At 58.6% G+C, this 14,089-nt stretch overlaps 1 protein-coding gene across 10 annotated transcripts in view; it reads left to right on the forward strand.

Annotated features, from left to right (window-relative positions):
• POU6F1 (POU class 6 homeobox 1) overlaps window positions 1-13,958 on the forward strand; it is a 29,984-nt gene extending 16,026 nt beyond the window's left edge. For all 10 annotated transcript variants that reach the window (XM_063359027.1, XM_063359024.1, XM_063359026.1 and 7 more), the window contains 10 exons: window positions 6-102; window positions 924-1,122; window positions 2,918-3,039; window positions 3,530-3,755; window positions 4,449-4,684; window positions 5,082-5,210; window positions 5,399-5,614; window positions 8,449-8,587; window positions 9,308-9,482; window positions 12,850-13,958. In XM_063359027.1, the coding sequence (XP_063215097.1) occupies window positions 49-102; window positions 924-1,122; window positions 2,918-3,039; window positions 3,530-3,755; window positions 4,449-4,684; window positions 5,082-5,210; window positions 5,399-5,614; window positions 8,449-8,587; window positions 9,308-9,482; window positions 12,850-13,195 (1,842 nt within the window). In that variant the 5' untranslated portion in view covers window positions 6-48 and the 3' untranslated portion in view covers window positions 13,196-13,958. The remainder of the gene's footprint in view (window positions 1-5; window positions 103-923; window positions 1,123-2,917; window positions 3,040-3,529; window positions 3,756-4,448; window positions 4,685-5,081; window positions 5,211-5,398; window positions 5,615-8,448; window positions 8,588-9,307; window positions 9,483-12,849) is intronic.
• Window positions 13,959-14,089: the final 131 nt, after the last annotated feature.

The following is a 14,089-nucleotide window of genomic DNA, read 5'->3' on the forward strand; positions in this document are numbered from 1 at the left end:
TGCAGCATGTGGAAGGTCTGAGCCCTCTCCCACCTTCGCCGGGACGCCATGGACACCGAGGCCGTGCAGCCCCAGGAGGCTTCGCTGACGGTTAACGAGCAGGTACGGCCATCGCCGGCTCCCTCCCCGCCGCCCCCCACAAGCGGGAGGGCCAAGGAGTGGGGAGCTGGGGTTCAGCAACAGCCTGAGCCCCATTGCGTGGGGGTGAAAACCCCGCCTTGTGCCTGCCCCACGCTCACAACCGGCCTGTTTGCCCCCATGCTTGGGCACGCAGATGTTCGGCTCCATCTTTTGGAGCTCGGCTGCCTCGTCTCGGGGTGTTTTTTAATGGCGAAGAGGAGGCGCGAGGTCCCCATCCCGGGGGCCCGGCTGTTTGCAGGAGATCTTTGCTGCGGGGCTTTGGCTGCCTGCAGCCGCGGGGGAGCTGGCGGGGGGGAGCTGGTATCTCTGCTCGTCGCTCCCCGCGCGTCCCCAAGCAATGTCACACGGGGCAAATCGTCTCATGATTCCGAGGGCTCGCATGACCCCGGCTCAGAGCCGTGGATGGGGTCGTAGATAAACGCTCGCTCTGGTGCTGCCGATGGGGTGCTGCCGGCTCTGCCGGGGCCGCTGTGCCCACCGACGGCCGTCTTTTACCTGCCGAGGATGTCGTTTATCGACGCGTGTGGAGCTGGGGTTACCAGGGCCCAGAAGCTGCTGATTAACTAAAGCAGCGAGGGGCTGGCGGGGCTGCCATCCCCCCGTCCCGTCCCTCTTTGAGGGGATGGTGTGGGCTCTGCTTGGTTTGTTTTAAGGGTCACCCAAAGCCGTGTCCCATGGGGCGGGGGGAGCTGCTTCGCTCTGCCCTGGGGTGCGTGGCCCCGCGGACACCCCCGTGGGGTCGGATGCCTGGAGCTGATGGACGTTTTGGGGCGTATTTGCAGGTTATTGTCATGTCCAGCCATGAAACCATCCGAGTGCTGGAGGTCGGCGTGGATGCCCCGCTCCCGGCCGAGGAGGACCGGAAAGCCGTGGAGATGCCAGCGGGGGAGGTAGCGCGGGGCTCCCCGGGAGAGACGGGGCCCCCGGGCAGAGAGGACGTGCCACCCAGCACCCAGAGCTCCTGCAGCGGGGAGCCGGCCGGTAAGACACCTTCCTTCCCCGGGACTCATTCCCTGGGCTGCCCCTGCTCCCTCCATCCCTGCAAGCGAAGTTGGGCTCCGGACCGCAGGGTCGGAGCCAGTGGGACAAGTTGTGCCCATCCCGCTCTGGAGCACCCCCGTCCCCAGCTCCGGAGTTAGCAAAACCTATTCCTTCTCCGGGAGCTGATGGGGAAAAGCGTCCTGCGCCGAGGACAGCCCTCAAACACCTGCTTAAAATGGAGAGGACGCTTGTGGGTGAGGGGTTTTGCCGGGGAGCCGGGTTTTCCTGCGGCCACGTAGAGCGGGGGCTTGGGTTTCCTCTCCCAAGGGTGCATCCCTTCTCGCTCTGGAAAAAGCCTTCGGGTAAATCCCGCTTTATTCCTCGCGGCTTTTTGGCCAGCACCCCAATCCTCCTGCCAGATCCATTCGGAATCTGCCTCCAAGCCCCCCTCTCCCGTCCCCTCCTCTGCCCCTCTGGTGCTTTATTCATTAATAAGACTTTTCTCTGGTTGTCACCTCCGTGACACAGAGCACAACCAGATCCCCCTGCTTTTTCCGGGATTAAACGGGCAGGACTGGGGCTTGTTTGAGGCCGGTTGGGAAGAGGAGGAGGCAAGCGTCCCTCCGATGCCGGGGGATGCTCCGGTCCTGCTGCCGCGGGCTGGAGGGGAGGAAAAGCACGTCAAGATACGCAAAACCCACGGGAGCCGGCAGCATCACTGCCCCGCAGCACGCTCTCTGCTATTTGGGAAGCGCTGGGTGTTACCCGCGCTGGGGTTTGGTAAGAAATTTAAAAAAAAAAAAAAAAAAAAAAAGGAAAAAAAATAGAAAATAGGCTTTTTTAAAATCGTCCAGACCTGTAGTTATTTCTGGGCGAGGAACCAAAACCCAAGAAGCGTCTGGCTCTCAGCTGAGAAAAGCATTTATTTGGTAAAAGTTGGGGGGGGGGTGGATTTTTTGCCAAAGGAAAAGGCAGGAAAAGGGTGTTTTTCTTTGCACAAAAATAGAAGAGGATTAAGTGGATTTTATACTCGAGGGTTGCCATTATTAGAAGTTGAGGAGAATAAATACAAGAGGTTGCTAAAAACCCAAGTAATTACTTTTGGAAGTAATAAATATGGATTAGGAGCAAGGTTTCCTCTCACTCGGATGTTCACGGTAACTAGGAAATATGAATATATTGGGTGAATTTGGGCGGAGGGTTGAAAGACATCGCATGAAACTCGGCCCGCGGGGGACCCACCCCCCTCTGCCGGGCGATCTCGCTCCCTTCCCTTTCCAGCTCCCCATTCCCGGGGGGAGCGGTTCAGGAGCTGACACCGCTTGAATTGCTGCTAATTTTGGAGCCGGCAGCTGGCGGAGGAAAATACCTCCTGCTGGAGCCGGCAGCCCGAGAGAGGCGCAGGCAGCCCGGCGAACCACTGACACGCCGCTGCTCCTTTTTATCCCCTCAACCCCCCCATTTCCCACGCTTACTCCTCCCCAAATCACCCAAATTCTCCCCCCTCTGCCTTGTCCCTAAACCATCCCATGAGAAGCCCCCGAACGCCCTTCCCCTGCATCCCAAAACCTGGGCCGTGACCCCCTCCCTTGGGGATTGCTGCTCCCCAGGATGCCCTGCGCCGGGTTTCCCGTGGGGCCGCAGCTCCCCCGGGACCCTCGTGGGAGGGTGTCCCTTCCCTGGGTGTCTGTAATTTGGGTGCCCCCCACCCTCACCCCCATCCTTTGCACGGACGAGCTGCTGTCGCTCACCCGACGGCCATTTCTCCAACCCTTTCTCCTCTGCCCTTCCCCAGGCAAAGCCAAACCGGCCACCGGAGCGTCTCCCAGCACCGTCCCCTCCCTCGGCACCTTCAGCCACCCCACGAGCCAGCAGCCGCAGACGTTGGCCCCGCTGGCCGTGCAGGCCACCCCGCAGGTAACTACCCCGCAGCCGCGGAGCGGGACGGGCTGGGGGGGCGAGGGATGGGGTGGAAGAGAGGGGGTGGGGGGGGGGGGTGGGGGGACGGGATATGGCGGGGACCCCCGGGGAGGCGTCCGCTTGCTGTAGGCAAAACCCCGAGGGCAGAGAGGACGGCTGGTGGCGCGGGGTGTAGGACCTACGCCCTGAACCACGGCAGTTTCCCTCTGCCGGGCGCCCTCGCCACGGGCCTTGCGCCGCCGAGGTGCTGCCAGAGACGCGTCGGGGGGCGGGGGGGGATCCCCAACACCCCCCTCCCTCCTCCCCCGCCATCTCCCCACGGAGAGGGGGCTCCGCGGAGCTGGGAACCCAGCTGCTGAGAGGGGAGGGACCCCGGGCCGCCCGGCCGCCGGGTCTACGCGCCCCTTTACAAAGACTTATGCTCCGCTGATGCTGTCTGCAGTGGCGTTGATTTGTGTTCTTTTTTAAATCTTGTTTACTTTTGCAGGTCTTGACTCAGGAAAACTTAGCAACAGTTGTGACAGGAGTAATGGTTCCAGCAGGGACAGTTACTCAACCTCTTCTTATCCCCATCAGTATTGCAGGTCAAGTGGCAGGTCAGCAGGGGCTGGCTGTGTGGACATTTCCTACAGCAACGGTCGCTGCCCTTCCCGGATTGACGGCTGCTTCTCCTACAGGGGGAATTTTCAAACCGCCTATAGCCAATTTGCAAGGTAACCCGTGCCCTTCTGCTTGGCAGACACCTTAATTCATTCTCCACCCCCCCCGCCCCCCCCCCCCCGCCCCCAATGGGTTCGTGCCAGATTCGGGTCCTTCTTTCCAGGAGGGCTCTGAAACGGCGATAAATTCGGGGGTTTCGTTGCGGCTCCTGGAGTACAAAAGGTGCCAGGAGCGTAGGGGAAGAGGAAAGGCAGGACGAGGAGGATGATGAGGGGGAGGAAGGCAGCAGACGGGGATGGGGGGTGAGGTCCAGGTTGGATCTGGGGCTCTGGGAACGGCACCCCCAGGGGGGTCAGCGCCTCCCCGGGGTTCCTGCCCTTCCCTGTAAGAGGGAATCGTCTCCTCTTGAGCTCCCGCGAGGGAAGGAGCCTGTCCCAGGAGTGATTCGTAGACAGGGGAGATGATGGGCCCCCAGAGGTGCCCCCCACCCTCTGCGCTGGCAGTTTTGGGGTGGGCTCAGCACCCCATGGGGGCAGGATGAGTCCAGCTGTAGCGGAGGGGCTCGGCTCTGAGGAGCTGAGAGGACCTTTGGCTGCCATAACAGGCGCACGTGGAGATGAATCACCTGGCGATCGGGTTCCCTTCGGGAAGGGACAGTGAGGGATGGGGGGGACACCGAGCTCAGGGTCTCCCCGATGTCCCTGCCTGCCCCCGGCTCACGCTCTCTCCCTCTCTTTGCTCCACAGCCGCCGCCGTGTTGAACACAGCCATCCAAGCGCCGGTGCAGCCTGCCCAGCCGCTGCAGGCTGCCGTCCAGCCCCGGGCCCCCCTCCAGCCCCCCGGCGTCTTCCCCGCCGCGCCCGGCCAGCCCCCCATCCTGCCACAGCCCCCCGCAGCCCCCACACCGCCCGTGGCCAAGCCCTTAGAGACGCAGACCCAGATCACCGTCCAACCTGCCGGATTTGCCTTTAACCCTGGCATAGTAAGGACCTGGCAGCTCGTGGCGTGGAGCCGGGCGAGTTCGGGATCCGTCCCCCTTTCTCCGGTGCCTTACGTGGCTGCGGAGGGCGGCGAGAAGTTGTCCTTCCCCCGGGGACAAAGCGCTCTGGTTCTGCCGTCATCTCCCGGGGGATCGTGCAGGATCCCAGCCTCAGTTTCCCCATCCCCGGCGAAGCACGAGCGACCGAGCAGGAAGCTTTGCTTTGGGCAAAAATCTAAAGGATGGATTTAAGGACTTCAAGAGACTGCATCCCATCGCGGCAGCGAGGCGGGAGTCGCCCTGCCACGGGGAAGGGGGTGGCCGGCCGTGCGTGGGGGGGGACGCGGTGGCCCTGGGGTGCCACCCAGGTCTCTGACCCCGGGCTTTCGGTTCTCCGCAGATCAGCGCGGCTTCTCTCGGGGGCCAAACCCAGCTCCTGGGCTCCTTGGCGGCCGCCCCCGTGATCGCTAACACCATCTCCAGCGTGCAGGGCATCACGGGCCAGATCCTGACCAACGCCCAGGGCCAGGTACCGCTGCGGGGGGGACCTGCCATTGCAAACCCACCGTCGGCTGCCCCCCCCTCCCACCCCCCGCCCCGGGGGTTGTTTCTCCTGGGTGAGGAGGGTGTGGACGCAGCCGGCGCGTCCCCCCGCCCCTGGGGAAGGCTGTTTGCAGGATGCAACCCCCCAGCCCTGGCTCTCCTCCCTTCGCCCAGGTGATCGGGACCCTGCCGTGGGTGGTGAACCCCCCCGGGATGGCGGCCAGCCCTGTCCCGGCCGCGCTGCCGGCCCAGAACCTGCAAGTACAGACGGTGACACCCCAGCTGCTGCTCAATGCCCAGGGCCAGGTCATCGCCACGCTGGCCGGCAGCACCATCCCGGCGGCCGCCATCAAGAAAACCGGCACCCCCGAGCCCCCCACCAAGAACGAGGTGAGCGACGGGCACGGGGCTGGCGGCTGCGTGGCCAAAGGGCTGGCAATGTCCCCGGCTGTGTGGCTGTGGGAGCACCCGAGCAGCTTTGGGACACGCTGCCCTGCTTTGGGACCCGGCCATGGTGCTTTGGGAGCTCGTGACCACCTTTGGGACCCAACCACGTTGTTGTGGGAGCACGTGAGTGGCTTTGGGACCCGACCGCGTGGCGTTGGGACCCAGCCCCGTTGCTTTGGGAGCTCATGAGCACCTTTGGGACCCATGAGCACCTTTGGGACCCGGCCATGTCGTTTTGGGAGCACGTGAGTGTCTTTGGGATCCAACCACGTTGTTTTGGGAGCACACGAGCATCTTTGGGACCTGGCCGTGTGGCGTTGGGACCCAGCCCAGTTGCTTTGGGAGGTCATGAGCAACTTTGGGACCCATGAGCACCTTTGGGACCCAGCCATGTTGCTTTGGGAGCACGTGCGCGTCTTTAGGACCTGGCTGTGTGGTGTTGGGACCCAACCATGTTGCTTTGGGAGGACATGAGCACCCTCGGGACCCAGCCACGTGGCTTTGGGAGCCCGTGAGCGTCTTTGGGACCCAACCGTGTTGTTTTGGGAGCACATGAGCATCTTCGGGAGCCGTCCGTGTGGCGTTGGGACCCAGTCACATTGCTTTGGGAGCACATGAGTGGCTTTGGGACCCAACCACTTGGCTTTGGGAGCCCGTGAGCGTCTTTGGAACCCAACCATGTTGTTTTGGGAACATATGAGCATCTTTGGGACCCATCCATGTGGCTTTGGGACCCAGTCATGGTGCTTTGGGAGCTCGAGACCACCTTTGGGACCCAACCACGTTGTTGTGGGAGGACGTGAGTGGCTTTGTGACCCGGCCGTGTGGCGTTGGGACCCAGCCCCGTTGCTTTGGGAGCTCATGAGCACCTTTGGGACCCATGAGCACCTTTGGGACCCATGAGCACCTTTGGGACCCAGCCCCGTTGCTTTGGGAGCACGTGAGTGTCCGTGGGACCCAACCGCATTGCTTTGGGAGCTCATGAGCATCTTTGGGACCCGACCGCATGGCTTTGGGACCCGGCCATGTCGTTTTGGGAGCACGTGAGTGTCTTTGGGATCCAACCACGTTGTTTTGGGAGCACACGAGCATCTTTGGGACCTGGCCATGTGGCGTTGGGACCCAACCATGTTGCTTTGGGAGGACATGAGCATCCTCAGGACCCAACCACGTGGCTTTGGGAGCCCGTGAGCGTCTTTGGGACCCAACTGTGTTGTTTTGGGAGCATGTGAGCATCTTTGGGAGCCGTCCATGTGGCTTTGGGACAAGGCCACGGTGCTTTGGGAGCACATGGGTGGCTTTGGGACCTGGCCACGTTCTTTTGGGAGCACATGAGCATCTGTGGGACCCAACCGCGTTGTTTTGGGAGCACATGAGCATCTCTGGGACCCGGCTGCATGGCTTTGGGACCCAGCCACGTTGTTTTGGGAGCACACGAGCGTCTTTGGGACCTGGCCGTGTGGCTTTGGGGCCCAGCCATATGGCTTTGGAAGCCCGTGAGCATCTGTGGGACCCAACCATGTTGCTTTGGGAGGACATGAGCATCCTCGGGACCCAGCCACGTGGCTTTGGGAGCCCGTGAGCGTCTTTAGGACCCAACCGTGTTGTTTTGGGAGCAAGTGAGCATCTTTGGGAGCCATCCGTGTGGCGTTGGGACGCAGTCACGTTGCTTTGGGAGCACGTGAGTGTCCGTGGGACCCAACCGCGTTGTTTTGGGAGCACATGAACATCTTTGGGAGCCATCCGTGTGGCGTTGGGACCCAGTCACGGTGCTTTGGGAGCACATTGGTGGCTTTGGGACCCAACCACGTTGTTTTGGCAGCCTGTGAGCATCGTTGGGACCCAACCATGTTGTTTTGGGAGCATGTGAGCATCTTTGGGAGCCATCCATGTGGCTTTGGGACCCAGTAACAGTGCTTTGGGAGCACATCGGTGGCTTTGGGACCCAACCACGTTGTTGTGGGAGCATGTGAGTGGCTTTGTGACCCAGCTGTGTGGCGTTGAGACCCAGCCCCATTGCTTTGGGAGCTCATGAGCACCTTTGGGACCCATGAGCACCTTTGGGACCCAGCCCCGTTGCTTTGGGAGCTCATGAGCGCCTTTGGGACCCATGAGCACCTTTGGGACCCAGCCATGTTGCTTCGGGAGCACGTGAGTGTCCGTGGGACCCAACCGCGTTGTTTTGGGAGCACGTGAGCATCTTTGTGACCCGGCCACATGGCTTTGGGACCCGGCCACGTTGTTTTGGGAGCCTGTGAGCAGCTTTGGGACCTGGCCGTGTGGCTTTGGGACCCAGCCATGTTGCTTTGGGAGGACGTGAGCATTCTCGGGACCCAGCCATGTGGCTTTGGGACCTGGCCATGTTGCTTTGGGAGGACGTGAGCATTCTCGGGACCCAGCCATGTGGCTTTGGGACCTGGCCATGTTGCTTTGGGAGCCCGTGAGCAGCTTTGGGACCTGGCCACGGTGTTTCGGGAGCCCGTGAGCATCTTGGGGACGTGACCCTTCATGCCCCATGTGGATCCCGCTCTCTGCACCCACCAAATCTCCCAGCTGGGGTGGGACGTGACCAGGCCTCACCTTGGCATGAGCCGAGGTGCTGGTCACCTCCAAACCTACGTGACGAGGACACCCCAAACCCGGTACAGAATTGTCACGGCTCCGTTCCCAGCATGGAGCTGGGTGGATGGAGCCGGTGGGCAGGGAGGAGCCCGGCCGTGGGGCTGGAAGTGGGGTAGCCCCCGCTCTGGGGGTGCTGACCCTCCCCTCTGCCCCAGGTCCAGCCCATCCAGCCGGCCCCAGCGCTCTCCCAGCCCGCCGTGGTGATGGCAAACCCTGCCCCGGCAGCGAAGGCTTCCTCCGCGCCCGTCCCCATCACCTGCTCCGAGACCCCCACCGTCAGCCAGCTGGTCTCCAGTGAGTCACGGCGGGGGATACTGGGGGGTGCTGGGGACTTGGAATCCCCTGGGAAGAACAGGGTGTGGGATCCCCTGGGATGGGGAGAGGGTGCTGGGAGTGCTGGGAAGGATACTGGTGGGATGCTGGAGTCTGGGATCCTCTGGGATGGGGAGAGGATGCTGGGGATACTGGTAGGATACTGGTAGGATACCAAGATCTGGGATCGGAAGAGGGTGCTGGGGATATTGGGGGGCATACTGGGATCTGGGATCCCCTGGGAAGAGGAATACTGGGGACTGCGCTCCCCCGCGATGGGGAAAGGATGCTGGGGATACCGGAGGGGGATACTGGAAGAATGATGGGATTCTGGGATGCCCTGGGAAGAGGGATACTGGGGACTGCGCCCCTCTGGGATGGGGAGAGGATGCTGGGGATATTGAGGGGGATACTGGTGAGATACTGGGCTCTGGGATCCCCTGGGAAGAGGAATACCGGAGACTGTGCTCCCCTGGGATGAGGAGAGGATACGGGGGGGAATACTGGAAGGATGTCAGGGTCTGGGATCCCCTGGGATGGGGAGAGGGTGCTGCGCACCCGCACTCTGCATCCTTGGGGATGACCACCGGCACCCAGCCTTCGTTAGGGAGCCTAATGAAGGGGATGCTCGTTATGGCGGCGGGGAGGGAGAGGCGGCTCCGTGGCCGTTTCACGGCAGCCCCCGCATCCCTCCTTGGGCAGAGCCCCCGGCTCCCAACAGCAGCGCGGAGGAGGACGGGATTAACCTGGAGGAGATCCGGGAATTCGCCAAGAACTTCAAGATCCGGCGCTTGTCCCTCGGGCTGACGCAGACGCAGGTGGGACAGGCCCTGACGGCCACCGAGGGACCCGCGTACAGCCAGTCGGCCATCTGCAGGTACCACCGGCCGCCTCCGCGGGGTCACCGCCCCTCCGGCGGGAATCGGGGAAAGAGAGGGAAATCAGGGAATAGGAGGAAAAGCAGAGAAAGGGGGGGAAGTGAGAGAAAAGGAGGGGTATTGGGGAAAGGAGGGAAATCGGAGGAAAGGGAGGAAATTGGAGGAAAAGAGGAAAATTGGAGGAAAAGAGGGAAGTTGGAGGAAAAGAGGGAAGTTGGAAAAAGGGAGGAAAATCGGAGGAAAAGAGGAAAAGTGGAGAAAGGAGGGGAAATTGGAGAAAAGGAGGGGTATTGGGGAAATGAGGGAAATTGGAGGAAAGGGAGGAAATTGGAGGAAAAGAGGGAAGTTGGAGGAAAAGAGGGAAGTTGGAAAATCGGAGGAAAATCAGAGGAAAGGAGGAAAAGTAGAGAAAGGGGGGGAAATTGAAGAAAAGGGGAATGGAGAAAGGGAGGAAATTGGAGAAAACTGGGAAAATTAGAGAATGGGGTGAAATTGGAGAAAAGGGGGGAAATTGGGGGGGGGAAGTTGGAGAAAAGGAAAAAGGGAGAAAAAGGAAACGTGGAGAAAGGGGGGAAAACATAAAAGGAGGAAAAATGGGTAAAAGGAGGAAAATTAGGGAAAGGGAGGAAAACTGGGGAAAGGGAGGAAAATTGGAGAATGGGGAATCGGAGAAAGGAGGAAAAATGGAGTGAAGGAGGAGAACTAGAGAACGGGAGGAAAGTGGGAGAAAGGGAGGGAAATGAGAGGAAGAGAGGAAAGTTGGAGAAAAGAAGAAAAACTGGGGGAAAGAAGGAAAATTAGAGAAAAGGAGGGAAGTGGGGAAAATGGAGGAAAATCTGAGAAAGGGAGGAAAATCTGAGAAAAGGAGGAAAGTTAGAGGAAAGAGGGGAAAATGGAGAAAGGGAGGAAAATTGGAAAAAAAGAAAAGGAAAAGTAGGGAGAGGGAGGAAAATTGGAGAAGGGGGAATGTAGAAAGGGAGGAAAATTGGAGAAAAGGAGGAAATTTGGAGAAAAGGAAGATTAAGGAAAGGGAGGGAAAAGGAAGAAAAGGAGGAAAATGGGAGAAAAGGAGGAAAATGGGAGAAAAGGAAAATTAGGGAAAGGGAGGGAAATGGGGGGAAAGGAGGAAAATGGGAGAAAAGAAAAATTAGGGAAAGGGAGGGAAATGGGAGAAAAGGAGGGAAATGGGAGAAAAGGAAAATTAGGAAAAGGGAGGGAAATGGGAGAAAAGGAGGAAAATGGGAGAAAAGGAGGGAAATTGGAGAAAAGGAAGATTAGGGAAAGGGAGGGAAATTGGAAAAAAAGGAGGAAAATGGGAGAAAAGGAGGAAAACTGGAGAAAAGAAAAATTAGGGAAACGGAGAGAAATGGGAGAAATGGAGGAAAGTGGGAGAAAAGGAGGAATATGGGGGAAAAGGAAAATTAGGGAAAGGGAAGGAAATGGGAGAAAAGGAGGAAAATGGGAGAAAAGGAGGGAAATGGGAGAAAAGGAAAATTAGGGAAAGGGAGGGAAATGGGAGAAAAGGAGGAAAATGGGAGAAAAGGAAGATTAGGGAAAGGGAGGGAAATGGGAAAAAAGGAGGAAAATGGGGGAAAAGGAGGACAACTGGAGAAAAGTAAACTACAGGAAGGGAGGGAAGTGGGAGAAAAGGAGGAAAATGGGTGAAAAGGAAAATTAGGGAAAGGGAGGGAAATGGGAGAAATGGAGGGAAATGGGAGAAAAGGAGCAAAGTGGGAGAAAAGGAGGAAAGTGGGAGAAAAGGAAAATTAGGGAAAGGGAGAGAAATGGGAGAAAAGGAGGGAAATGGGGGAAAAGGAAGATTAGGGAAAGGGAGGGAAATTGGAAAAAAGGAGGAAAATGGGAGAAAAGGAGGAAAACTGGAGAAAAGAAAAATTAGGGAAACGGAGAGAAATGGGAGAACTGGAGGAAAGTGGGAGAAAAGGAGGAATATGGGGGAAAAGGAAAATTAGGGAAAGGGAGGGAAATGGGAGAAAAGGAGGGAAATGGGAGAAAAGGAGGAAAGTGGGAGAAAAGGAAAATTAGGGAAAGGGAGGGAAATGGGAGAAAAGGAGGAAAATGGGAGAAAAGGAAGATTAGGGAAAGGGAGGGAAAAGGAAGAAAAGGAGGAAAATGGGGGAAAAGGAGGACAACTGGAGAAAAGTAAACTACAGGAAGGGAGGGAAGTGGGAGAAAAGGAGGAAAATGGGTGAAAAGGAAAATTAGGGAAAGGGAGGGAAATGGGAGAAATGGAGGGAAATGGGAGAAAAGGAGCAAAGTGGGAGAAAAGGAGGAAAGTGGGAGAAAAGGAAAATTAGGGAAAGGGAGAGAAATGGGAGAAAAGGAGGGAAATGGGAGAAAAGGAGGGAAATGGGAGAAAAGGAAGATTAGGGTAAGGGAGGGAAATTGGAAAAAAGGAGGAAAATGGGAGAAAAGGAGGAAAACTGGAGAAAAGAAAAATTAGGGAAACGGAGAGAAATGGGAGAACTGGAGGAAAGTGGGAGAAAAGGAGGAATATGGGGGAAAAGGAAAATTAGGGAAAGGGAGGGAAATGGGAGAAAAGGAGGGAAATGGGAGAAAAGGAGGAAAGTGGGAGAAAAGGAAAATTAGGGAAAGGGAGGGAAATGGGAGAAAAGGAGGAAAATGGGAGAAAAGGAAGATTAGGGAAAGGGAGGGAAAAGGAAGAAAAGGAGGAAAATGGGGGAAAAGGAGGACAACTGGAGAAAAGTAAACTACAGGAAGGGAGGGAAGTGGGAGAAAAGGAGGAAAATGGGTGAAAAGGAAAATTAGGGAAAGGGAGGGAAATGGGAGAAATGGAGGGAAATGGGAGAAAAGGAGCAAAGTGGGAGAAAAGGAGGAAAGTGGGAGAAAAGGAAAATTAGGGAAAGGGAGAGAAATGGGAGAAAAGGAGGGAAATGGGAGAAAAGGAGGGAAATGGGAGAAAAGGAAGATTAGGGTAAGGGAGGGAAATTGGAAAAAAGGAGGAAAATGGGAGAAAAGGAGGAAAACTGGAGAAAAGAAAAATTAGGGAAACGGAGAGAAATGGGAGAACTGGAGGAAAGTGGGAGAAAAGGAGGAATATGGGGGAAAAGGAAAATTAGGGAAAGGGAGGGAAATGGGAGAAAAGGAGGGAAATGGGAGAAAAGGAGGAAAGTGGGAGAAAAGGAAAATTAGGGAAAGGGAGGGAAATGGGAAAAAAGGAGGGAAATGGGGGAAAAGGAGGGGGGCTGGGGTCGCTGCCCACGAAGCCCCTCACCGCGGCGTCGCTCCCCGCCGTGCTCTCCCCGGCTGCCCCCCAACCCCGCCGTGGCGTGTGTGTCTGTCCCTCCCCCCGTCCTCGCCCACCTCCCTGAGTTTTCCTGGCCGCAGGTTCGAGAAGCTGGACATCACCCCGAAAAGCGCCCAGAAGCTGAAACCGGTGCTGGAGAAATGGTTGAGCGAAGCCGAGCTGCGAAACCAAGAAGGGCAACAAAACCTGATGGAATTCGTCGGGGGGGAACCTTCCAAAAAAAGGAAGCGCCGCACCTCCTTCACCCCCCAGGCCATCGAAGCCCTCAACGCCTACTTCGAGAAGAACGCCTTGCCCACCGGCCAGGAGATCACCGAAATCGCCAAGGAGCTCAACTACGACCGCGAAGTCGTCCGCGTCTGGTTCTGCAACCGCCGCCAGACCCTCAAAAACACCAGTAAACTCAACGTCTTTCAAATCCCCTAAACCGGGGAGGGGGATGTGCCCCCCCTGCCCCGACACACACCCACCCCCCCGACCCCATCGCCCACCCCTTCCCCCCGCCGACCTCCTGCCATCAGCACTTTTGCCACCGACTTTGTCCCCCCCCCGGCCCCGCGGTGGGGGGCTGGGGGGGGCTCCACCACCCCGCCTCCGCCCGTAGCTGTGTCCGTGTGTCCGTCTCTCCCCTTTCCTCCGCATCACACATGACCTAAGCGTGTTCGCGTCGGGCGTCGCGCCTGCCTCCTGCCTCCTCCTGCCTGCGACGCGCGTGGTGACAGCCCCCCTGCCTGCACGCGCCTCTCCTGCCCCCCGAGTGTCGTGTCCCCCCCCCCTCCCACACACACACACACAAAAAAAAGGAGTGATTTTCATTTTTTGGTCGTTTTCCCGTGTTTCCGCGGTCCGCGGTAGCGTCGCGGCTCGTTAGGGGTGAGCCCCGATTTAATTTCACACACACCCCCCCGCCCTGCTTTGATTTCGGCGGTCCCCCACCTCCTGCCCACCAGTGCGAGGGGCTTCTCGGTGCCACCCCCGCGCCACGGGGGACGTTGTGGTGGTTGGGGACTTCACCACCATCCCGAGAGGGGTTCTGGGGGGGTGAACCCCATAGCAGAGGCAGCACCCCCTCCCCGCCTCCCCCCACCGTCACCTGGGGGCCAGGCGGGTTGGGGGACTCCATCCCTCGCCCCCGCCCGAGCCCGGGGAGCGACGGGGAGAGGTTTGAGGTGGCTGGAAGGGGGAGGTTTGGGGGGACGGGGAGGGGACGCTGGACACGGCAGACTGATGCACTTGATGTAGTGATGTGAAATAAACAGTATTTTTCTTTTTTCTTTTCCTTTCCCCTTTTTTTCGGGGTGTGGGTGCGTGTGGGGGGGT

Source organism: Chroicocephalus ridibundus, chromosome 24 (genome assembly GCF_963924245.1).
Source record: "Chroicocephalus ridibundus chromosome 24, bChrRid1.1, whole genome shotgun sequence".
NCBI classification, from domain to species: Eukaryota; Metazoa; Chordata; class Aves; order Charadriiformes; family Laridae; genus Chroicocephalus; species Chroicocephalus ridibundus.